At 52.9% G+C, this 23,417-nt stretch overlaps 5 protein-coding genes across 5 annotated transcripts; 3 read left to right on the forward strand and 2 right to left on the reverse strand.

Annotated features, from left to right (window-relative positions):
* Window positions 1-696: 696 nt before the first annotated feature.
* On the reverse strand, window positions 697-3,207 carry A1O5_04217 (uncharacterized protein; the record flags this gene model as incomplete). Its single annotated transcript, XM_007744825.1, has 1 exon — window positions 697-3,207. One exon carries the CDS (start codon window positions 3,205-3,207, stop codon window positions 697-699), a length of 2,511 nt encoding a protein of 836 aa, XP_007743015.1.
* Window positions 3,208-4,791: 1,584 nt separating this feature from the next.
* Window positions 4,792-6,003, forward strand: A1O5_04218 (uncharacterized protein; the record flags this gene model as incomplete). Its single annotated transcript, XM_007744826.1, has 1 exon — window positions 4,792-6,003. The coding sequence occupies one exon, from the start codon at window positions 4,792-4,794 to the stop codon at window positions 6,001-6,003; it is 1,212 nt and encodes a 403-aa protein (XP_007743016.1).
* Window positions 6,004-9,081: 3,078 nt separating this feature from the next.
* Window positions 9,082-9,816, reverse strand: A1O5_04219 (cysteine dioxygenase; the record flags this gene model as incomplete). Its single annotated transcript, XM_007744827.1, has 1 exon — window positions 9,082-9,816. The coding sequence occupies one exon, from the start codon at window positions 9,814-9,816 to the stop codon at window positions 9,082-9,084; it is 735 nt and encodes a 244-aa protein (XP_007743017.1).
* Window positions 9,817-11,309: 1,493 nt separating this feature from the next.
* Window positions 11,310-12,531, forward strand: A1O5_04220 (ribosome-interacting GTPase 1; the record flags this gene model as incomplete). The annotated part of the gene is made up of 2 exons (XM_007744828.1): window positions 11,310-12,272; window positions 12,325-12,531. The coding sequence occupies 2 exons, from the start codon at window positions 11,310-11,312 to the stop codon at window positions 12,529-12,531; spliced, it is 1,170 nt and encodes a 389-aa protein (XP_007743018.1).
* Window positions 12,532-16,966: 4,435 nt separating this feature from the next.
* On the forward strand, window positions 16,967-18,714 carry A1O5_04221 (uncharacterized protein; the record flags this gene model as incomplete). The annotated part of the gene is made up of 3 exons (XM_007744829.1): window positions 16,967-17,459; window positions 17,506-17,527; window positions 17,583-18,714. 3 exons carry the CDS (start codon window positions 16,967-16,969, stop codon window positions 18,712-18,714), a joined length of 1,647 nt encoding a protein of 548 aa, XP_007743019.1.
* Between the last annotated feature and the right edge of the window lie 4,703 nt (window positions 18,715-23,417).

A 23,417-nucleotide genomic window follows, 5' to 3' on the forward strand; every position in this document is an offset into this window, starting at 1 on the left:
GAGGTACACTCACCTTATCCTTTTCTTGCGGACTTTTAAGGTGCTCAGTTTCCTCTCCCTTGCCTTTGACGGAGTCCACTCAACAATTGTTCAAGAGTCATCGTCGATGGCGTCTTGTCCGCATGTTTTCCACCGCCTTCTGCCCCTCAGTTCAGGACAGGATAATGCTGGATTTGTTGTGCCAAGCGAGCCATGCCGGGAGCCAGAGAGAAGGCAAGAACGTGATATTTTTTAGTCATAATCCCAGGTGCATGTCCGAGCAATTGGTGTGGCATGATGGTAGCGGGCTCTGGTGGTCCTCTAGGTGGCCACCGGAAGGAAAATTTCATCTGCACGTGGACGAGTTCGTCGATGATTTGCCTGTTGATATGTATGATCCATATCTCTATTGGGTATCCTTGTCGATTCTCCAACTGCAGCCTTGATTCCATCCTAGACCACTTGTCATCGCTCGTTGCCAATCGGCGTGTTTGCACGGGTACAGACCAGTGGTAGAAGGGACGACATCCAGAAACGCGGTTCTAGCAATCACTAAAACAACTGCCACTGTCAAGTAGCCCATTCTATTTTCGTTCCTGACCTGCCAAAAAGCTCTCGCCGGCTGGTGTCGGCGAAATCAATGGAGAAGGACTGCCTTCCCGGGTTATCCATTGTACAAAGTATGATACAATTTGAGCTGCTGATGAGACATGGTCATCAAGATTCAACACTCTGGCCGGAGCCCTGTCTTTCCAATGGCATGGTATTATCCAATTCTTGCCTCAATGGTGCAATATCTTTCGTTCCTCGTGCGTCGGTGGCTTCTCTTGTCGCTGCATTCCGTTCTGCTTTGGCAGCTCGAAGTCGACTGCTCACACTGCTGATCCTGCTCGTGAATCCAAGACTTCTTCGCGTTCCTGAAGGTCGAATGGCTACCTGACTCTCTGGTGTGACTTCTATCGGACTAGATGCAGCCGCTGGGACGATCGTTATCCGTCCCCAAGGCTCTTTGGGCGTCACAGGGGTCTGCTCTTGAGCACCCACGTTGCTCACATTCGAGGAAGGAGCAGCGTATTTGCGTCTCGGGACCAGATGCGTACTGATATGGGAAGGAAGCTGACTTCTGGTCACATTGGTAGTTTCAAGCGCCGCAGGGACGGGGTGTTGAGGCATGGGGTGTTGGGCGGTGTATTCTCTCGAGTACGCTGCTCGATCTCTTGCCAATTGGCGATACGTGCTCACTTCCGTCATAGCTCGGCTCACTGGTCTGACTGAAGGACTACTTTCCTCGTCGTCCGTGGTGCCATCCATATTGTACCCAGGAGTTCGCCTGCTACGTACCAAGGTAGTAGAAGTTCGTCCTAGCCGCGCTGACGAAGAGCTAGATATCTGAGGCAAGGCTGTAGGAGGTGTTTGATATGTGTTCTCGGGTGACGTTGGCTGCGGGTTCACCGCAGCCCCGAGCGGTGCGCTGGTTCGTCGGGTCTCTAGGCGGGATTGGACTCGCGACGTGACTGGAGGACGATCGTTAGGCTCATTGCTGTATCGACGACTCCGTAGTCCAGCAGAAGCCGGCTGGAATGCATCGCGACTACCGGGTCTCGTTACAGGCTGAGGAGGCTGTTTGTGGTCCGCTAGGATTGCAATAGCCAGCTCCGTCAGGCTTCTGCACATGCTTTCCGTTCGTCGACGTATCTGACGTTCCGAGACTGACGACATCCCAAGGGTGCTGGCAGCGCCGCTATGCCCCTCTGGATTCATCATCATGGACAATTGCAAGGCATCCTGAGCCGTTGCTTGTAGCTTCTGATAAACATCGTTACTGAGGACAGCTTTGGCATTACCAAGTGCCTCATGGAGATTCGGGTGGATGTTAGACGGAATCCCTTCGATCGCGGATTGCAATTGGGCCACTGCCGGTTTATGTTTTGGAGAGGACGACATGGTCGTCGCCGCCGTTGTGGCGGTCTTTGGTCTCTCTGACGTCGTCATTGCTGCAGCCGAAGACGGCGGGAGCTTCCCCGTAAGCTCCAGCTTTCTAATCCTCGATTTGAGGTCATCTAGCTCGTCCCAAACCGTCGAAGGAGCGGTTGTGGAGATCGTTGACTCGGTGGCATTGTGATCGGGTACGCGGGGACGATCAAGAAAGCCAGACTCCGAGACCAAGCGGCCGCTGTTTCGAGCCGTGCTAGGGCGTGAAAACGTACGCACCGGTTCGGTATTGGTGTTAGTGTTCGAATTTGCAGTGGAATATCGTCTCGATGTGGCCCTTCGAGGCAAATCCGCGGGATGGGAGCTCTGCGTGTCAAGAGCCCCATCTCGCACTGATCCTTCCTGGGCATACGTCCGTGAGAGTGCTCCCGGCACATGTTGCCCGAGGGAAGATCGCTTGCTGTAGTAATTCAGTGCCTCTGATCGACCGGCCACGCTCGAAGTGTCAAATCGCTCCTGTATGGGAGAAGATTTGTAGCCGGTGGAAGGCCGGGTACTTGAGAAGAAAGGAAGTGAAACCCTCGACCGTCTCTTGTCAAGTTTAGACTGCACTTGAACCCCTCGAGACGCGTCGGTCCTTGCAATATTCAAGAACAAATCTTCGCTTTTCTTCTCGTCGCTACTTGAACCTTTGCTGTCTTCGTCTAAACTTATGGGTTTGAGTAGTCTCGGTTCCGAGTTCTCCTTTTGGTGCAGATCGATTGGGTTCACAGCGGCAGCTTGTTCTTTACTCATGGTAGAGTTGGGAGTAAGCACACTTTCTGTATCTGCGGTGTCTGGGCTAGATGCTTCTAGAGTGGTGGCCTCGTCGGTCGAAGACTCGGTCGTCGACGGGGTCTGATCTGGCTTCACGGGCGACGCTCGCGCTGGACTAGAGTCGGCGGCCGAGGGAAGTTCATTGACCTTAGAAGGGGACAAATCGCGCGTTGTGTCGTTGGTAGATCTCGTGGACGGATTTCGATCCAGTCGGATGCGGTCTTGCGATAGCGTTCGTTGAGTGCTGTAAGACGGAGGAGGGCCACAGATGGTCTCGACGCCGTAGCTGCTATGTGAGGCAGGAGGTCTTTTTTGCGAAGGGGATCGTTGGAGCGTGTGGGAGTTTGTTCGATGTAAAGGGGTGGAGGGCTGGCTGATTCCAGAGGACGAAGAGGGTCGGTTGTCGTTGGGATCGGGGTCGAGGGAGATGCTGAAGGAGGGAACACTCGGGGTTTTTGAGATGCCTACTGGCTTGCGCATTCCAGAGGACGGCTGTGGCACAGATGGTGAATTGGGATCGGGGGCATTGGAGGATAGTTTGGGTTTCTTGCGGAGCGGAGGCCGAGAAAACGTCAAGTCATGGTTGGCATCTGCAATGCGGGCTGGATGGAAATGGGGATAGGGAGAGCGCGGTGGGAAAACGGCTGCGGTGCGAGCATCAAGACCATGGCGTGTGTCGGGGGGATTTAAAGTACAATTTGGCAGAAAATGATGATGCTGATGCTGATGGGAAGGAGAAGTCGAGATCTGGGGTGGGAGTGAAGACGAAGGTGAGGTTGAAGGTTTGGTAGTGGTGGTGGTGGTGGTGGTGGTGAGCGTGTCGTCCATGTGCTCTGGCAGAGGCTCATTTGATCCATGGATCATCCAATCCTTGCTAGCCTCGTCTCGCTTGTGGATGGTGAAATCCCCTACAACGGCACCTTCAGCACTTGTTTCTCTTTGTCCATTTCTCCAGAGGGCATGGAATCTCCATGCAATGGGGAAGAGAGAAGCTTGCAGTGTTTTCTACTCGGTACGGGATAGCTACTTCTTAATCTATGGGGGAGGGAGGAGTCTGGTCCGTGAGCCTGCAAGCCTGTGTGAGCTGCCTCATTCTCGCTCGTCTAGGCTTGTCCCCCAGCAACTAGCACGCGTCGGAAGATTTGTGATGGAAGTGTGACATCTCAGAAGAGTTGCTGCTCTTGGTGGTGCTGTACCGGGTACCCTGTAGTGGCCTGCTGGAGCTGCTGCGCGAGTGTCGCGTCTTTGTTGTGTGGGAAAGGGGCACGGACTGCGCTGCCCATGATTCGACCCGCTAAATCCGTGTCCAGGCTTGATCTCCCGGTCCAGCGGGCACTAAAGCCTCGGGCACAAGCGCTATTACCAGTTAAAGCCAAGCGCCTGAGACCGACCCTTCAGGCTTGGATGTCCGAGGCTTGCCCCCCCAGAGGCCCAAACAACCCCCTATTGATTGTGTCTCCGCTCTTCGCTCTTCCTTGCACGATCCAGGAACATCACATCTCCAGAGTCGCCAGGCAGCCCAAAAGGTTGGTACTCACTGGTTCCCCGTCGGCACAATCCCATTGATCCCTTCTCAAGAGTCCCATACAACAATCATCTGTTGCCGTTACTGTTCCCTGCTCATGCACTCTGACCAGCAGTTCACCGAACCCTTCATCCCCGCAGCAACATTCACCTTCCGTCGTTGCTCGGTTGGGCTTCGGATCTGCAGGCTCTTCAGCGAGGAAACTAATGCAAGGAACGAAAGTCACCCCCATGCAATTACCCCTCCTTGTCGCCACTCGCCCGATCCTTTCGGTTTCGTCGTGAATTGTACGAGGCAGTGTGGAATGAGAACTGCAGTGAGAGACATACTCTGAGAATCGGCTGGCGATGCAAGAATGGCAGAAGGCTGCGCTGCGCCACGACCAAAAAAGGACGCTGAGAGCCATTCTCAGATTGCAACGTGATACACTCGCAGCTGCCTGGTTGGCGCATTTGATCTGAAGGGAGAAAAAGGAAAAAAAAAAATCTTCCTCGTGCTTGACATGCTTTTCCTTCTCCGACGAGACATCGTTATCATCAATGATGACTACTAGACGGACGCGTATTGTTTGTATATCTGATACTCACAATCAGACTCCCCAGCTGCCGGCTGGACACATTCTTATCCACGCTGGAGACCTCACTAACCAAGGCACCTATTCAGAGCTTCAGAAGGCTGTTGACTGGATTAAGAAAGCACAGTTTCAGATCAAAATCGTCGTGTGTGGGAATCACGATGTCACTTGCGATGTTCCATTCTATCAAATGTACGGAGGCTACTTCCACAATAAGAGAAGGGAAGATCCTCAACGCTGCCTCGACTTGCTCCGTTCCCACCCTTCAATTGTTTTCCTAAACCACGAGGCCACGCAGGTTCGCATCAATCACGCAGACGGTCTAGTGTCCTTGCTCAAGGTCTTTGGTTCCCCATACTCGCCAGCACATGGCTTTTGGGCTTTCGGCTACTCACCAGAAACTGCTCCTCAATTATGGGATCAGATCCCTCTGGACTCGGATATCGTGGTAACGCACACGCCCGCCAAGTTTCACTGCGATGAATGCGGGAAACGCGGCACGGCAGGATGCGAGATCCTCCGCGAGGCTTTATGGAGAGTTCGACCCAGATTGTTCGTATGTGGGCACATTCACGAGGCCTATGGTGTAGAGGCCGTTACATGGGACCTATCCTCTCCCAATCTCAGATACAAAGAACAGAGCGTCCGAAGGTGGGCCGACCCAGACCCAGGTTCTAAGAAGCAATTCACCGTGGATCTGTCTTCGAGAGCCAAGTCGCTAGCTTTGCGCAATGACGGAAGCACTGGCAATCTAATCCCACCAACACAACTCTCAAGACTTCGGGGCGTGGGAGTCGATGGTACTGCTGAGGATGCCAGCACAGATCAGCAAGACGGACCCGGATCGCTCCCAAATGTCCCATCTCCCCCAACACCTCCCTTCCCTGACTTCGAAAAGGCACAGACACCCGCCCCTTCCACGATCCACTCTCCGAACGTCAAACATCTCGGGACCGGTGGTCAAGGCGGTCCAGCATCAAGCTCTAGGTCTGACCAAGAGGCCATTTCCGGTCGAGAAGGAAGGGTGGAAACTTGTATGGTCAACGCAGCTTACATGGGGTCGAATTGGCCTCATAGAGGTGGCAAGAAGTTTCATAAGCCCGTCGTGATTGATCTGGATTTGCCCGTTGTGGACGAGAAAGAGATTGACCCAAAGGCGCGAGATGAAGTGGATTAGTCTGGATGCTGATTCTGTGACAGCTCCTGACATGACCGAATCATGCGTGCTGAGCTGTCACCTTGAGCGCCTGCTAATGGCTACGGAGCGAACGATAATGTTCTTCGGCTTGTGGCTAAGGTATACATGTCCCATTTCAAAGAGGACAAGTTGGCATTGTTCGGGACACACAAGCCCTTCAAAGGGAGATCTTTCATCATTGCGACCAATTGAGGATTTGGCGGAAAAGGGATCAGGACCCTTTTCTCTCGACAATAACAGAAGCACCTCCACGAACAGTGTTGAAGATCGCCAGCATGCTCTGCCTCAGGCACAGTCTTACTACCAGCAAAAGGTCTATCAAGTCAGGCCAGCGAGGTTGCATCACATTTCTACCTTTGGAGATAGATGAACTGTATCACTCACGAGAAAGGAAGGACCTTAAGGCCCTTTTGGCCCCTGCGACCACATGAATCTTGTCATGGTAATAGCGAGGATGCCATTCCTGGTGCGCAACAATTGCCACCGCATCCTTTCTCAGTCATCATCTCACCTCTCGCAAACTCTGTTCCGGATCATGGCAAAATCATCGTGGAGATTGCCCACTTTCCACCATAATCGCTATCAGCTCTAAGGTTCGTGGACGTGGCATTGCTGAGTGCAGCGTGAGTCGGACTCTAGGGGAGCAGATGTTCCATTCACCTCGATAACCATATCGAAACAGCGCAAGACAGGGGGATTGAGATCGCACAGAGGTGTAGAATCGGAGGAATTGAAGTTGCATGGAGCTTGGAGGCGAACCCCATTTATATTTATTGTTCACAAAAGAAAACAGTGTCAAGGAATGAATACCGCATGCATCATCCGTTACCCCCTGTCCGTGGTGTGAGAAAATTCAGTCCGTATCCCAACACAAACCGACATTGCTTGACCTTGCGGCACGACCAGCCAGAAAAAAAGCCATAGGTCACCCCGTTGTATCCGAATATCATATCACAATCCACCCGGCATAGAGGGGATCGATCTGGCTCCAGGCACGGAGGGTGGAGTTCCTTCCCCTGCGATCTCCCCTTTGCCGGTCAGCTGGCGACGTACTGGATCCTGCATGTGCGCGTCTGCGGCCGTTTCGGGAAGAAGGCAGGAGCGCGGGCGACGGTGGGGGAGGAAACCATGGCATAGAGGAGAGCGGGATGTCTCTTGCATCCGCCATGTTGAAATCGGTTTCCACGCCGAGAGTCGAGGTGCTCCAGTTCATGTCCTTCGTATCCTCGAGCGGTAGCGGAGCGAGTTGGTTCCTGTTCTTTTTGTTCTTGTTCTTTCTCCTTCCCGAGCAGCTGAAGCACATCACGTCTACCATTTTGCTCCAAAGGTCCTTTCCACCACGGAATCCTTGTTGGGATGCAGTGTCCGTGGCCCCTGTTTCCACTACTGTCGTCACCATCCTGACGCGTCACTCGTCACTCGTCACTCGTCTCTATTTGACCTTCTTTGACCTCTTGAGAAAGAAAATAATAATTCCAGTCCCCTAGAAGCCAGTGTACCACACGACCCCTACCGAACGCCCCTGAGGATAGGCGCTGAAGGCCCGTCCGAGACCGTCGAGTGCCTTGCGGCCCCAGCGACGCACTCGTCTCTCCTCTCTGATCGAATCACTGGATGCCGAGGAAATCGAGGATGACCTTGTCGTCGAGGAACGGAAGAACTTGAGGGATTTTGACGAGCTGGAGGATTGCGTGTCTGTCGACGCTCGGGTTGTCCTGCGTCGCGGTTGTGGTTGTGGTTGAGGTTGTGGTTGAGCTTGGACTTCTGGGAAAGTATGTGGTTGATGCTGGGATGGGAGATGGGATGGAAAGGTGGACATGAATGTCATTCTCTTTGTGCTCTTGCGGCCCGTCGTAGCAGGGCTCTGATATTGATGGTGGGTAGTCCTTGGAGGGAGGCTTGCAGTGGAATTCCGGAAGACGGAATCTGCAAGGAAAGGTGCTTGCATAGAAGCTCTTCAGGTGGTGATATACATGTAGCGTTTCATCAAGCTTTGGAGTGTGACTTGTTATTCAAATACCCTTTTTGCCGCGTAGCCTTGAGTGAACACTGAAGGACTGTGACCTACAGAACAAGGATCGAAAGCGACAGCTGGCTCCTTAATATCTTGGAAAGAGTTCAGGTTGACAGCTGCTAGACTAGACGGGTGATATGTCAGGCCTGACCGTCTCGGCCACACAATACACACGCTCACTTTGTGAGAAGATGATGGGACGATCAAGAACACAAATACAGTAGGAGAGTCGCAGATCCTCCCATCATACATCCTGAAAACAGCACGAGAAGGAAGCGACACACAAGCCTATTCATGGGGCGGGAATGTTCTACGGTAGTAGTTGTTGGCTCGATGAGGAAAGGGAGCGAAAGCCTGGCGGGCTGATTAAGGAAATGACAAGGCGGATGAAGTAAGCGGCCGCCTGACGTGAGACCCAAGTTCAGCAGCACGCGAAATGCCTAATATCCTGATAGGGTGGACGGAGAAATCCTTTTGGGTAGGGTTTCAGTCCCAAGACTGAGCAAACTTGGGGCCAGAACGCCCTGAGGGTGAAGGGTGGAACGAGATAAGCCCAGAGTGTAACACAATGCGTTGTTCGTAATCCCACAATTGCCATCAGCCCACAGAGGCGTGGACAAGATGATTTCCTTTAGACCAGAAAGAAACCTCTTGGGACAAACCTGCAGAGGTACCGAACAGGTCTTCTGGCTTTGACTAAACATTACTCCGTATTCCAACACCAACTCCCTTCCATTCCATGTTCTGTTCTCGCGGGGAATACGAATGTAGTAGCATCGTATATAGATTCCACACAGCAGTTGAATATAATATGGACGCCTGATCGACCCCAAGCGAGAAACGAGGTTGGGTTCCTCCCTACATTGTCGTGAATGGGTGGCCAGGCCTCTCACGAGGCCGCTTAGTCCATGGAAGCACAAGATCCGGCTGTCACACCGTCGCCAATGTTGTTGAGACATGTGGCATCCCATGGGGGCCCTGAAGGGTCTACCTGGATTTCGAGGCAAACCTTGGGGATGTCGGGTCCGATCGAATACCAGGTTTCAAAAAGATCCGAACTTGCATTTTTCGACGAGTTTTCCACGGTCTGAGAAGAAGCCGGCTTGCTTGATGTGCGTAGGTTTCCCCGTCTTCTCATCGAATAGGTTGAAGCCAAAATTGGCCGCATGAGGCGGGGTATAGAGGTGGAGTGACACGGCCGGTTCGTCATTGGAAGGGTTGGATATCTTGTGCAAACCGATCTTGTCTGAGATGTAGGTGACTTCGTTTTCGTGGTAGACGGACTCTTTGACAATTTGTGGCGGGGTCAAGGCGCCATTCGAATCCGTCTTCTCGGTCAAGCAGGGCGGGAGGGCGTACAGTGTTTCCTTGAGACTCCCTTTGAGGATCTTCATCACACAGTGGGCGTCTGCGTGATCGTGTATCGGACTAGACCTTCCCGGATTCCAGACGATTATTAGTAAGTTGGATTTGCCGTTTCCTTCGTCCACGAGGTTGCGAGTGTAGTTCCTGCTGAGGTCGGCAAAGGCGTAATGACGCCAATGGCTTTGCTGGGAACTATATTGTTCCATGAGGCGTATCAAGTCATTTTCGTCCACATCGTCGGAGTTGATACCTGAGGAAGGCCCAAGGACGTCGGAGAGAGCTCGAACGAGGCGGTGGAACTCGTCAGAGGGGTCGACCAGGCCGACTCGGTCGTAGTGGTGGGATGAATAGGCTGGTTCAGGCTTGAGGATGTAAGCACCAGCGGTACTGGGCGGTTGCTGGTATGATAGCATATCGGATAATCGGTGGTTTTTGGAAAGAGTAGAACGGAAGAAGAGGAAGAGATACGGAGAGAAGAGAAAAAGAGTGATGGAAATTTGATGATGGAAGATAGACGAGGTTAAAAGCACGGTGAGAGGGACAATCGAGGCGGTGTACCAATGAAGCTTCCCCTTCAGATAAGAATGTAGTCCTGCATGTACAGGACTTGGTAGCGTGTAGGAATGCAGTAGATTCAGGTACTTCTCTCCTTTCAGGTACTCGGCAGACTCAGCTGTCCTGTCTCATGACAGGGTGTCTGAGGAATGAAAGCCATGATGAGGACGTAATAATAAGGCGGGATCGACTCACAAACTCACAGGAATGGCCAAGTGTCTTCAAGACCAGTCCGGAGAGCCGTGCAGCCGGTTCAAATGAGAACCTGTGACCTCGTGTCCATCAATCCTTACCTGTTCAAAGACGGTGACGGGCAAGAGCGGGTGGTTCGGGCTCGTCGGAGAGCAAAGGATTAGTCCTGGACGAGGATCGAGATTGGTGGGAGGCCCGCTCAGCAGTTTTGGAGTGGCGAGCCAAAGCTTAAACGAGAATGAGCGGTAGAGAATGCAGATAACGCGACATGAGCTTGGTAGAAAAGCCAGCGACGACGAGGACGGAGGACGACGACGATGATGACAAGGCTAGCAAACAAGGCTCTGCTATGTATATACAAGAGAGCTAACAGCCCTAGAGAACCAGATATTTGGCTACTTAAAGCCTGGTGAAGAGGAATTGTCCAGTCTCGAGTGAGTGTGAGCGATTGCGTGATCGAGCCCTCTGCTCTCTGAGTGGCTCTGGTGGCTCTGCGCAGTGGGTGGCAAGTGACAAAAAGAGGAGGGTGAAGGCCTGCCTAATTGAGTGTCTGCACAGGCATCACGTGTTACCTGCCAACCAAAGTCACGGGACCAAGAGTGTAAGGAGCCAGGGCCATCGAGTCCAGTCAATAATTAGAGGGGACGACGGAGAACCTCCAAGGACAGTCACAATGGACACTTAGGGCACCAAGCACCCACAAAAGAGCCAATTACCATTACCTCATCGCCCCCCCGCCCTTTCGCTAACCCTACGCTTGCCCTACTTCAGCCTACTTGTACTTATGCCCGACGTTGTCCATCTGCGGGGCTCTCGTCCACACAATTTTTGCCTCGAACCGCCATGCGGTGGCGGTTGTACAACAGCATTTCAGCAGCCACGGATTCGCATCCACCGTTCTTCAACATTTCACGTCACTAAAAGCGCAAAGGATTGTTACACAACAGTCTCATATTGTCCATTTCGACCATCCTTCAAGAGCTGCCATCCCCTCTTCCTCCACTAGCGCCCACTGTGGAAATTCGATCCCAAATATCAGTGCCCAGAGTCCTTCAACACACCCACCCTCCTGTCTCAGCAGTAGTCGATCACCTGCCTCATTCTCGTCCTCCAGGATCGGTAATTGCCCCCTTCGGACATCGAACTCGGACTGCCCACGATGGCGACAACAGTGGACAAAATCAAGGAGATCGAGGCCGAGATGGCTCGGACTCAGAAGAACAAAGCCACATCTTTTCATCTGGGCCAACTCAAGGCCAAGCTGGCCAAATTAAAGAGGGAACTCTTGACACCTTCGTCGTCCGGTGGTGGCGGCGGCAGCGGGTTTGATGTCGCCAGAACTGGCGTCGCGTCAGTCGGCTTTATTGGTTTTCCTTCGGTGGGAAAGTCTACCCTGATGAGCCGTTTGACGGGCCAACATTCCGAAGCTGCTGCTTACGAATTCACTACCCTCACCACCGTTCCAGGCCAAGTCCTGTACAATGGTGCCGCTATTCAGATGCTCGACTTGCCCGGGATCATCCAAGGTGCAAAGGATGGCAAGGGGCGCGGCCGTCAAGTCATTGCCGTCGCCAAGACTTGCCATCTAATCTTCATTGTTCTCGATGTGAACAAACCCCTCACTGACAAGCGGGTCATTGAGGCTGAGCTGGAGGGCTTCGGCATCCGCATCAACAAGGAGCCCCCCAACATTGTCTTCAAGAAAAAAGACAAAGGGGGTTTGAACATTACAAGCACGGTCCCTCTGACCCATATTGACCATGACGAAATCAAAGCGGTTATGAACGAGTATCGTATTTCCTCAGCCGACATTGCCATCCGGTGCGACGCCACCATTGACGATTTGATTGACGTCCTAGAAGCCAAGAGCAGGAGCTACATCCCGGTCATATATGCGCTCAACAAAATTGATTCGATAACCATCGAGGAATTGGACTTGCTCTATCGCATCCCGAACGCCGTGCCTATCAGCTCCGAGCACGGATGGAACGTTGATGAGCTTTTGGAACAGATGTGGGAAAAGTTACAACTAAAACGTATCTACACCAAACCAAAGGGAAAGCAGCCTGACTACACTGCCCCCGTCGTGTTGAGAAAAAATGCGTCAACCGTCGAAGACTTTGTAAGCTGAGACAACCATCCTTGGAAATTTCGGTTGCTGATCGTTCACTTAGTGCAATGCAATTCACAAGACAATTGTTGAGCAGTTCAAGCATGCGATTGTCTACGGGAGGTCGGTCAAGCATCAGCCCCAACGGGTTGGTCTTGCACATGAGTTGGCCGACGAAGATATCAGTGAGTCCAACAAGATCCCTGCCATAATCCTTATCCGCATGATGCTGACGCTGTTCACCCACCCAGTCACCATCATCAAAAAGTGACGCAGTCGATCCCGGATTTGTTACAGCCTAGAAGCCTTGAACGCCTATCAACCCCATGAGAATGCATTGGATGATTGAGGCCGCCTCAAGGTTTGAGCCCCTGGGCCACGGACCCTTTTTCCGCTCAATGAGGCTAGATACTTCACCCTTCCGCCATCCCCGCGTCTTCGGATCGAGAACAACCTATCCCTTAGCCTTCGATCATTGATCAACATTAGGGGCTAGGAGTATACTGCCAAAATGGACGGAAGAAAGAACCATGCTGCGGCAATGAGTGTTGGCCACCTCGCGTGAGTCCTACCTCGAATGCAACGGCGAGAACGGCCGAGAGGATTCCACGCCGATACCTCTTACAATGGACGGGGGCTCGATTAATGGGGCTCCCATCTAACCCGAAAGTCCGTCTCAATGTACAAGTAATCAGTGAGACGCATTGACGTGCCCGCTTCGAACCTGTGTCGGGATTCGCTGGCAAAAAAGTCAACCCATGAGCAGCGGAAGGATGTGTAGTATATACACTCCCTCGGGCGACCGACGTCATGGCTGAATATTATGCAGCACGTAAAGGCGGCGAGGTGGAAAATGTATCCCGCCTCGTCGCCAACCAATAACAACAATGCAGAGAAGAGAGATGTCGAGAAAGAGCGCCTTTTCACTTCCGCATGAAACCATTCATGGATTAATGGGCGGTTGGAATGTCCCAATCGGGGATCCCTGCACTGGCAGTGCGGAGAACTTGCTTGAAGGTGGTGGTGTGGACGGGGGAGACGACCAGGATCCATGCTTTTGGGAGGGGCGGCTTGGGATTGTTTCTCTGCCCTGGCCTGGCCTGCCCTGGCATGAGCCCAACGGCCAATTCTCCGCCCGCACGCAGACATTTGAGGGCACGAGCTGCAGGGTCAGGCTGCAAATACGACCGCTCAATGGGATTATTTGGGAGGCGGCCGAGGGGGTCAAGGTGCATGGAAACGACGTTGGTTATGGAGGGTGAGGGCGGCTTCTGATATGCGGAACATGAGTCTGTCGGTGACCCGGCACCACATTTTCGGCAACCATTAACATACTTGTACTTAGGTATACCCAGTACAGTAGAGGAGTCGACAGCGGGAGGAAAGAGCCTCCACATCATCTGTCGACGGGCTGCGTTGATGGTCCTGGAAGCATGCCCCATCGATGCAACATTCGTGGTGCTCGCTCTTCTCTTGCGGAAGCGCATTCAGCTCCGTCTGCTTGGGAGGAGGGATACTGGGTACTGGGTACTTTGGCTGGACCGGTAGAGGGTTTCGATGGCCAATTTGCAGCCCTTCGCGTGAGAGCAGAGCTCAATCGCCCTGAGAGCCCTGAGAGCCCTGCGAGCCCCTGTTTACTGAGTCCATTGCCCGAGATTCTTGCGGGGTGTACGAGGTCAAGTCCCAATGGCAAACCCTGGTCGTGCTTGCTTTGACACTCATGAGCTCTTTTTGCGATTTGGCCTTCTCCTAAAAGCGCCACGACCACGCTCGGAGGCTTTCCGAGTCCGCCGTACCTTTCTACCTAGGGTTCGAACAAGGACATGCACTTGTGCGCGTACCGACCTGCTACTTGAGGCCACCAGAGGCTGGAGGGGTGCCTCACACGGCTGCTTCTCCCATGCAACCTTGTTCCCATGCTAAGCGTAGAGCCCTCCTCAACCGTGGTCCTATTCGGAGTACTGCAAGGCAGGGTAGGGAAGCCCTAGACGATGCAGGCGCCAATGACGTCGTGGGAGGAGGAAGGTAGCAGGGTTGGGAGGGTTGTTTCTCCTACATGATTGAGAGTCCCAGGGCCAGGATAGAATGAAGACAGAATGTCAAAGAAGACTGCGAGAAGCATGCAATGCGGATTATAACGAATTATAACGACTTGTGCTCGGTACGGACTATGTCCATTGTCGAGAAGTGCAGAGTTCGCAGTAGGGAGTACTTGGTACATCGTGGCCACAGTAGCCAGCTCTGGGCAATTGAATGACAAGGACTGACTGCGCCTTTCACAACCTGGACCAGCCAGTCCTGCCAAACGTCATTCATTCTCTGCTCTCCAGGTTTTGCAGCTCTGCCCTCAACTGCAGGGATTGATCAGGTTCATACAAAGTCCACTGCATGATCATTCTCCTTCCACTGATGCTTGGGATCTTCACTCGCCTGCCGAATTCGGCTTCACGATCAGGGCCAGGAGTCTCAGAAACACGCTTCCCCATACCCACTGGCTCCTCCGTCCTATTTGTCCTTTTGGGCATTATCTTGCCGCCGAGTCCTTCCCTCCCCGCCAACCATGACGCCTGGCACTCGTTTCTTGTGCCTGTTGGCTCCTCGTCATTTCTCCCCAGTACCTCTGGCGCCGCCCATATTCGGCCAGGGAGGTGGACCAAGGTCGCCCAAACGAGAGCTGGCGCACTTGCCATCGTGGAGCCAACAGCGAGTGAAGAGGCACAAAGCACCACTGGGTGGCTTCAACCTTTCCTTGATCCAGTCCAATATGAGGATTGGCGAGTTACCTGACATGCTTTCTGTCTCTTCTCACTCGCCAAAACTCACCCAGCCAGTCTAGGCATTCTTCTCTCCACGGACCCACGCTCAGTCGCACAGGGGACATTCGGATTCGCCTACGTCCTCAATGCCCCCTCTCCCCCCACGGGTAAACCAGATTCAATAATACACTCGCCTGCTGACCCGTACCGTCAGATTGTCAGGCTTTACTGTACAGTACCAAAAAACGACAGGGGTTACCCAGGGAGAGGGCTTTGGGGCCTCTCCCTGGGCAACACTTTACGCCACGACAATAGTGACGGCCAGTCCCTCAACGACTTGCCCTCAGCAAGAGGGTCGAGCCATGCGATTGTGCAGATGGGAGATCCTATGGACCGCAGGGAATCACTTGCGGCCCTGAGATCACCCGCGTCATGCTCGGTAGCTAGCGGACCGTCCAGGAAGGGACGAGGCTAGCCGGAGCGCCGTAGCCTTCGTTGCAGCACCTGCACCGACTCATTCGAGCAGTTTATCCTCGACTTGTCCATTTGGCTCCGCTATAATTCGACGCCGCTCGGTTTTTTTGCGAGCAGCGTGGGGCTTATGAATCTCGAGTCGTCCTTGAATGGAGAGATGCACCAGAGGGATACAGAAGCACGACACGCCTACCAGGATTTGGGTTTACTTGGGTCGCCGTCGACCGAGTCTGCATTTGTACAAATGGTTGCCCGTGCTTTCCTGCTTTGTCTTTCTCACTTCTACTCGGTACCCGTCCCCCGACATCACTGAAAAAAGAACGACCCATCTCTTCAAGTAACCAAATTCTCGGCTTGCCCCTCGCCCCTCGTCGCAAATCTCTACCTAGGGGAACTGCGACGCCTAAAGGGCCCTGTCCTTCTTCGGGTGACGATCTCGACTCACTAATAAACCGCCAATTTCTACCGACCGGCGTGGACGCTACGGGGCACCTCACAGTGGCGTGTTAAGGATTGAGAGAGCAGAAGGGCGGGTCCAGGTGAGAAAGAAGGATTGGCAAGACGGTGCGCTACACCCTGGGCAAGCCCCGACGCATGCCCATGTTCGTCCCTAAGCCTGCCTGCGAGTCTTCCCCCCCTCCTCCTCAATGCTAACCCAGTGCTAGCGGGCAGAGTTTGTGAGGGCCGTTCCTTTACCGGGCTGCCGCTAACCTTCCCTAAGCCTTTACTTTATAGGCTCGAGTACCGCCCTGAGGCTTTTAGCCTCCCACCTGCAGACTGCGGATTGCACTCGGAAGCCCTCCCAACGGAACGACCCCTTCCAAAGCATATCTAGACTTTCCTCTCAGTGGCTATCCAAAGCAAAGACTTCTCGAGTTGGGTGGGCAGATACAGAGCCACCACGCCTTGTGCAGCATCACGACCCAAACGAGGACTAAGGAATATCGGAAGACAGCCCACACAACAACCCTGCTTTGACCACACCTGCGGCCCAAGCTCACCAAACAACGCCCCCTCGCGCCTTCAAGCAAGCCCTGGTCGACTTTGTTCTCGAGGCCTGTCCGGGCCCCGGTCGAAATTCAACACCAGTCTGATATTAACTCCTCAATTCGTCCAGCTTGGGCTCGCCTGCAGACTGTCTGGGCTTGTGCCTTCACTATCAGGTCTGCTCCCCACACACACCCACTTTCAGACGTTTCCTCTTTTCATATGCTCGTTCTTCCCCCTCAAGCTTGACCTCAGGTCTGCACAGCTCACATCCGTCGGTCTCTGCACACCCTCTGCACCTTGGTCCTTTCTGTTTTGAAGGTCTCAAGGCTTTAGGGTCGTGCAAGCCAGGTTTCTGGGATCGCTGGTCACTTGCATTGTGTGAGAACTTCACCTAGAATAAGTGGCATGCATCGCCAAACAATATCAGCGCCTAGTTCAGCATAGTAACCCCCGAATATTCGAATATCGATGCAGGTCTTGTTGAACATGCCACCGGAGAACCAGGACTCGCAACACTCGGGCTACGGCCAGAATGCCTGGATGGGCGTCCCGAACGGCATCCCGAACGGCTACTCCTCCAGCCCTCAAACGACGATCTCACCAATGCAGGAGTTTCCGCAATTCGACTACCACCTCCACCACCACCACCACACCACGCCGATACCATTGGAACCGGCTTATCCCATACAACGGCCGTCGCCATTTGCGTCTTCGCACGCACCGATGCCACCGCCCTTGGTCGTGCCTAACAACATTTTGTGGCCGAGTATGTTGGCTAGTCAACCTCAGGCGCCTTACCCGCCGCCAATCTTGCCTGCTGGGCCACTCCAGACTCCTTTGTCGGCAGGTACAGGTTCTGATGCAACACCAACCAGTGCCAAAACGAATTCCTCTCGCCGCAAGTTGACCGACGAGGAACGTCGCCAAATGTGCATTGAGGCCGAGCAGAATCCGAGCATGAAGCAGACTCAGATAGGAGGTATGTGATCATACTCACTTTTGCCGTTCGCTCTGACCCTGTCCAGCGAAATTCAACGTGGAGAGGAGGTATGCTCGCTACACCACGCTGGTGGATTGCAATCCGCGGGCTAATATTGTCTAGCACGGTATCGAAGATCTTGCGGCAGCGCGACAAATACATGAATCCACAGCCGAAAGAGGAGAGTGTCAGCCCAAGCAAGAAGTCCAAGGCCAAACTACCGGACTTTGAGAAGACCCTCACCAACTGGGTCCGGAATCAGCAAAAGAAAGGGCTGCCCATCTCGGATGAAGACCTTCGGAAGCAAGCTCAAGTCTTCTCATTCAGCAGGAGTGACCAAGCAGTAGTTTCAAGCACGGACTGGCTTGAGAAGTTCAAACGTAAAAACCATCTCATTGCACACAAGGGTGATGCAGATTCGACCTTGGTGGATTCCAGCTCAACTTCAGTGTCGCAAACGCCTCTTGACGGTTCACCCGCGTCGTCCAACGGTCTTGTATCTCCTCCAATGTCAGCGATTGAGGAGCATGCCGAAGAGCCCATGATTAAGATGGAGAGCCACACGGATTTTTTCGACTTTGGAGATGGGAAATCGACGTTCGAAACTCAAACGGAACTTGATCGTGAGCTGACATCAGAATCTATCATGTCACCTATGTCGGTAGAAATGGTGCGAAATGACCAGGATGGCATGGCCATGCTGGAAAGCGCGGATGATGCATTGGGGGGATCTAATCGTCAAAGAAGCCAGACATATCCTCACGCCCCGAATCTTGGCAATGCCTCACGCCCATCTTCATCTGGGCAGAACCGACCTGCACTTCCTGTGCGCTCGCTGACGACGACAACGGTAGCGGCGGCAGCAACAGGAGAGCCTCGACCTACCGCTATCGACCCGCGGCAGATGATGAAACGGCACAAGAGCGTTCCAGACATCCATTACCCTGAACAGGTGCGTTTCTCATCCATGCAACCTCCACCATTGCCACGGTCTGCAGACACTTCACCAATTAGCAATCCGGCCTCACCTGCCGAGGACGATATCATTCGAGCCTTGCATGCCACCAAAGCGTTGCTGGAACAGAACCCGACTGTAGCAGAACCGGACGATTACTTGGCGATAGGGAAATTGATACAAAAGATCAAAGCCCTTCGACCAACTGCGCCAGTACTGCCTGGAGGCATGCACCCAATCGATATCATGGACAGTCCTCGCATTTCCAAAAAGAGGACCATTCTGGGCATTTCGACCTAGGTGCAGCACAGCTGGCGTGAGAGACAGTTGTGGAGAGAATTTCCTTTTTCATTGATACCATCCCTTTTGAGGTATCTGCTGCAGCTACGGTTGCATTTTAGCATGCAAAGGCCCACAATCATTTATTTACGAAGAGCGCCGGGCATTGGAGGATGGGAAAATACAGACACGCAAGAGAATGACGAAACATCAGCACAAAGGTCTATCACCAGCAGACGCCCAGGGACAGAGCATCGATCCAGGAGTCGTATTTGTTTTCACATCCTTGGTCACGAGAAACAGCATCGTCTTCCAGAGAGCAAGATGCCTCTACGATTTTCTCTCTCGGTTCGGGACGCGGCACCCGCCTACGATCGCAGACGACCACTCACATAGAGACTACCCAGCCCCGAGGCGAAATCTCCTTATTCATTGTATGAAGGCATGTATATGTGGGAAGAAAGAGGAGCGTGCAGGCGAGCGATCGAGCCACTGGATGACATTTATGGCGGAAATTGGGTTCTATTTTTCTTATTTTCTTTCTTCTCTTCTGTCGGTCTCTCGTCCAGTTCGATGGGGTTATCCGACCATGGATCATGTACGCCACCAGTACATGTCAGAGCTGTGTATGTTTTCCATTTCTCTTTGCTTGTATTGAAATTGTGAACTAGGCCGTGGGTGCACAAACGGGGATGGATTCCGGGGGGGGGAAGGACATGAGGGAGGGTCAATACGGGGGGTATTGGACCATGAGTGTATAACTTTCTCTTCTTCCAGCCCTCGCTGGGGGATTTCTTGAACCAGTAACTACGTTTTCCTGTGAACGCGGCAACGTGTAAAAGCAGACATGCATGACAGAGGTGCACATGAAGGGGTCTTGTGGTGTACGGTGTCCGGTCGCATGCTGCAGCATTCTACCAGCGCCATATGTCTGAAGGGGAGCAGCGTCAGCATCAGCGACAGTGCAGCAAAAATGTCCAATGTCGGGCTAGGGGCATATACATTGGCAGCGCAAGCTTTGGGAGGCTTTTTTTGAGATACATACTGTTAGCAATGACAACCTCAACCTCAACCTCAACCCACGAAACGTCCAAAAGAACAATGCAGAAGCCCTTATCCGCCATGTCCATGTCACGGCGAGACGTGCGCAGATCCTGTCGATCACGGGAGATGCTGCCAATGACCTAAAACGCATCCGAAAACTTCGGATGGAGTGAGGCTAGCAAGGCTGTGTTAGGAGATCCATTACAGGGGTCAGTCTCGAGTCTCGACTCTTCGTCCAAGTGCCTGCCGATCGCACTCCGCCCGTCGACGACCTCGAGTTGCTTCAGGCATGAGCGTTGAGCGTTGAGCGTCGAGCATTGAGAGTGCCTCGTGGCAACGGCTCTGTTGCCTTTCCCTCGCAACTCCTGTTCCAGTTACTGACAGCGGCTTCCCCAGCCGGTTTCAAGAACCGACGAAGCAATTCGGGGTACTTTCTGCTGCTCCTCCGTGACGCGTTGCTCCATGGCCAATCGTACGGCGACGAACAAATACTTCTGGCATGGATGCATAAGGAGAGAGAGAGAGAGAGAGAGAGAGAGAGAGAGGCGTGGCATTGAGAAAAGGGGAGACCGGGAGGCTAAAGCAATGTGAGCCATCCGAAATATACAGCTCTTCCTTGAGCGAGGACGAGATTCTATTACAGGACAGAAATGAATTGCGCCGACAGTCGCGGGACTATCAACGCCAATGGCACTGGCTGACCATGGTCAAGATTCCCCGGCTGTGCGAAGTCCCCATCTGCGTCTGTCTTCTCTCCCTCGCCGAGAGGGAGACAACATCTCTGCTTCCATGGTCGCGAGATTCTTGTCTGGCAATCCCTGCTCCTTGGGACCGGGTTCTGTTGAGCACCCCCCACGCTTCGTCTCCTGGCCCTCGGACCTTCCGTCTATCATCTTTCATGTCGCCACCACGTTCAGATACTACCGCAGGCGAGAACAGTCCACGCACGCCTCAGAGCTTCGTTTCTGCGCCGTATACACCTCTCCGAATAGACGGGAGGACAGTCGCATCGAGGCGAGCCCTGGGTCGCCGACAAAGGGGAAGCCCGGCTGTAACGGCGATGCCAAAAGATACCACAATATTTGTACCAATATCACAGCATCTTCCTGAATCTGCGCTACGACTGGACCATCTCTGTCCACTCATGAAGCTGCAGAAGACGGTGAGCTCAGATTATTTCCAACAATGGAACTGCTGAAAGGTCTCAGTCTAGTCAGAAGAAAATGTCTCCATTTCAATTCCTCCATTGGAGGGACTTCGTTCCCGCTTACTAGACAGCGACGCCCCCAGACGACGAATAAAGCTCCCTAAAACGAACATCGAGTGATGCTCATACCACGCCAGGTGGAGATCCGGGGCCCAAAAGAGCTGAGAGCGGGCTATACATCAGCCTCCCCAATTGAAGAGCTGAGTGGCGAAATGGCCCGCAAAGTCAAATTCTGGCTGTGAGACATTGCCCGCACCGCCAAAGCAAGGTCAGACCTGAAGAATAACAGTCGATCCAGACGACTGGGTGGACACTGCTGCCAATCGAGGGTTTCTGATCGAAGTGATGGCTTCTGTTCCTGCTTGAGCTCTACAATTCAAGCGACAAGTTGCTCCATCCAATGCAGGCACAAGAAACGACTGACGTTCTCCTGAGAACGGCTGATCTCACAGACAGGGCGTCGCCGACAGACTGTGTACCATTTGGAGACCGCATTCATTTCGTTCTATCGGCTACGCCAGAAAAACAGAACATTCAGAGGATGTCCTGGCTGGATTGAAGCTTACAGAGCTGAGATGACCGTCTCCCCCTCTTCTGCTGAACTTGAGCGAACCAGACGAGCTTACAGGACAGAGAAGCTACACAAGGTCCAAAGCCTCACAACTGCCTTGACAGGCCTCTAAATACCCGAATCCCCAAGAGAAACTCCTGATAGGACCGCCTTTTCATCTGGTTCTTGATAGAGAGTCAGTTTCTCCGAAGTGTGCAAGAAATAATGTCTTTCAAGGGGACACGATCTGTTCAACTGGACATCAGAAGAGAAGGGAAGATAAGCATACCAGAACAGTGACAATTGTTTCAGAGCTCAGACAAGCAAGCTCTTCAATATAAGGGGGTGATGGAAGCAAAATAATTGTCTTGAAGGTGTTGATGCGAGACCCCTTCTCACTGAGCGGTCTCAACGAGATTTACCGAAGACCTGCCTGCTCTTTGCACACTTTTGTGTCTCTTTCAACTTTGCCGCCCGTCATGCCTCCCCTTTTTGGTGAGGTTTTATGGCCTTTACTTTCTTGCGATTCCCCTCTAGCTTTCGAGTCGAAGACTGAAAGAAAACTGAACCAGACTGACACGACAGACTACCAGGTCTGAGAGGCGCCGAGGAACCGTGTGCAGTCTCTGTTTTCCAAAGGATAGACTAGGGGCGAGAGAGTGTGTGTGAGAGAAAGGAAAAACAAGGCACAAGAATAACCGATTGTTTCCCCAAGCAGCTGTGTTGTCTGCTTCAGAAAGGGGGATAACCATCGAGAGACGATGTAAATTTGAAGAGAACGCCATTGGTGCGTCCTTGTCTCCCAGGCTTGAGCTCTCACACTCTGCAGAGGGCGCAATCAGCAGCCACTTAGGTGACCAACTGGCCCGGGGGCACGATACCCCCTCCCAGTCCCTAGGGTGCGCCTGGTGGAGGGAGTGGGAGTGGGAATGGCCCATGGGAGGGGGAGGGGAGAGGGACTCTCACTCACCTGCCTGCGCCCGGTCTTGGGTCTGGGGTCTCGGTAGGGTATGCCGTATTGCCCTCCCTGTACTTGATCCTCAAGACCTAGCAGAACTAATCTCACTCACCTCGTACTAGAAAATAGTTCGGGAGTATTGTTTGTCAGTTAGGAGGTGAAAAAGCCCAGCTTGCTTTGTGTATATACTGGAGTTCAGCGTGACTCTTCCTCTCCCCTTTCATGTTTGTCTTCTATCCCTCAAGTCTCTAATCCTCTCAATCCCAATGGCTGCAGCTTCGTGCCATCATCACCTTCCAAGCTCCTACAGAGGGCAAGGCCCGCGAAGAAAAAGGCAGGCAGGCAGGCAGGCAGGCAGGCAGGCAGGGAGGGAAGGGGAAGGAAAGAAAGGGAAATGACGGGGAATGAGCAAAGGGGGAATACATAAATGAAAATAAGACAAAGGGCAACCGCAGTATAGTCCAATCCACAGGGGACATGGAGAAGGAAATACAAGAATCTCGATCTTTTTTCCCCATCTCTTTTGCTTTTTCCTTTCAAGTTTCCCAGTTGTCGACTTGTAGTTTGTTCCTCTCTGCCGCAGAGAAAGGGGCCGAGGATCCTGAGCCCTTCTCTGCTCTCTCTTGTCCCTGAGTCTTTGCCTTTTGCCTGCTTCTTTGTGTCTTTCCAGCCACTCTTTTTGATCGTGATGAGATATGTATTGCTGTCTAGGTAGAAAGGGGTGAGGATAAAAGGGAGAGGGGAGACGCAGACGCATACAGGATAGAAAGAGAAGGATAGGAGAGGAAGGAGATGGTGTCGAGACATAGAAAGTGAGGCCCCTATAGCTTGAAAACGTGTGAGTAGACACCGACGAACTTCTTCTTTCTTTTCTCCTCTCATTTTCTCTTACCCACATATGGGACCAAAGAGACAGAGAGGGGAGAAGAGAGAAGAGAAAGGGAGATAGATCATATCTGCGCTTG

Source organism: Cladophialophora psammophila (assembly GCF_000585535.1).
Source record: "Cladophialophora psammophila CBS 110553 chromosome Unknown aczJe-supercont1.5, whole genome shotgun sequence".
NCBI lineage: Eukaryota > Fungi > Ascomycota > Eurotiomycetes > Chaetothyriales > Herpotrichiellaceae > Cladophialophora > Cladophialophora psammophila.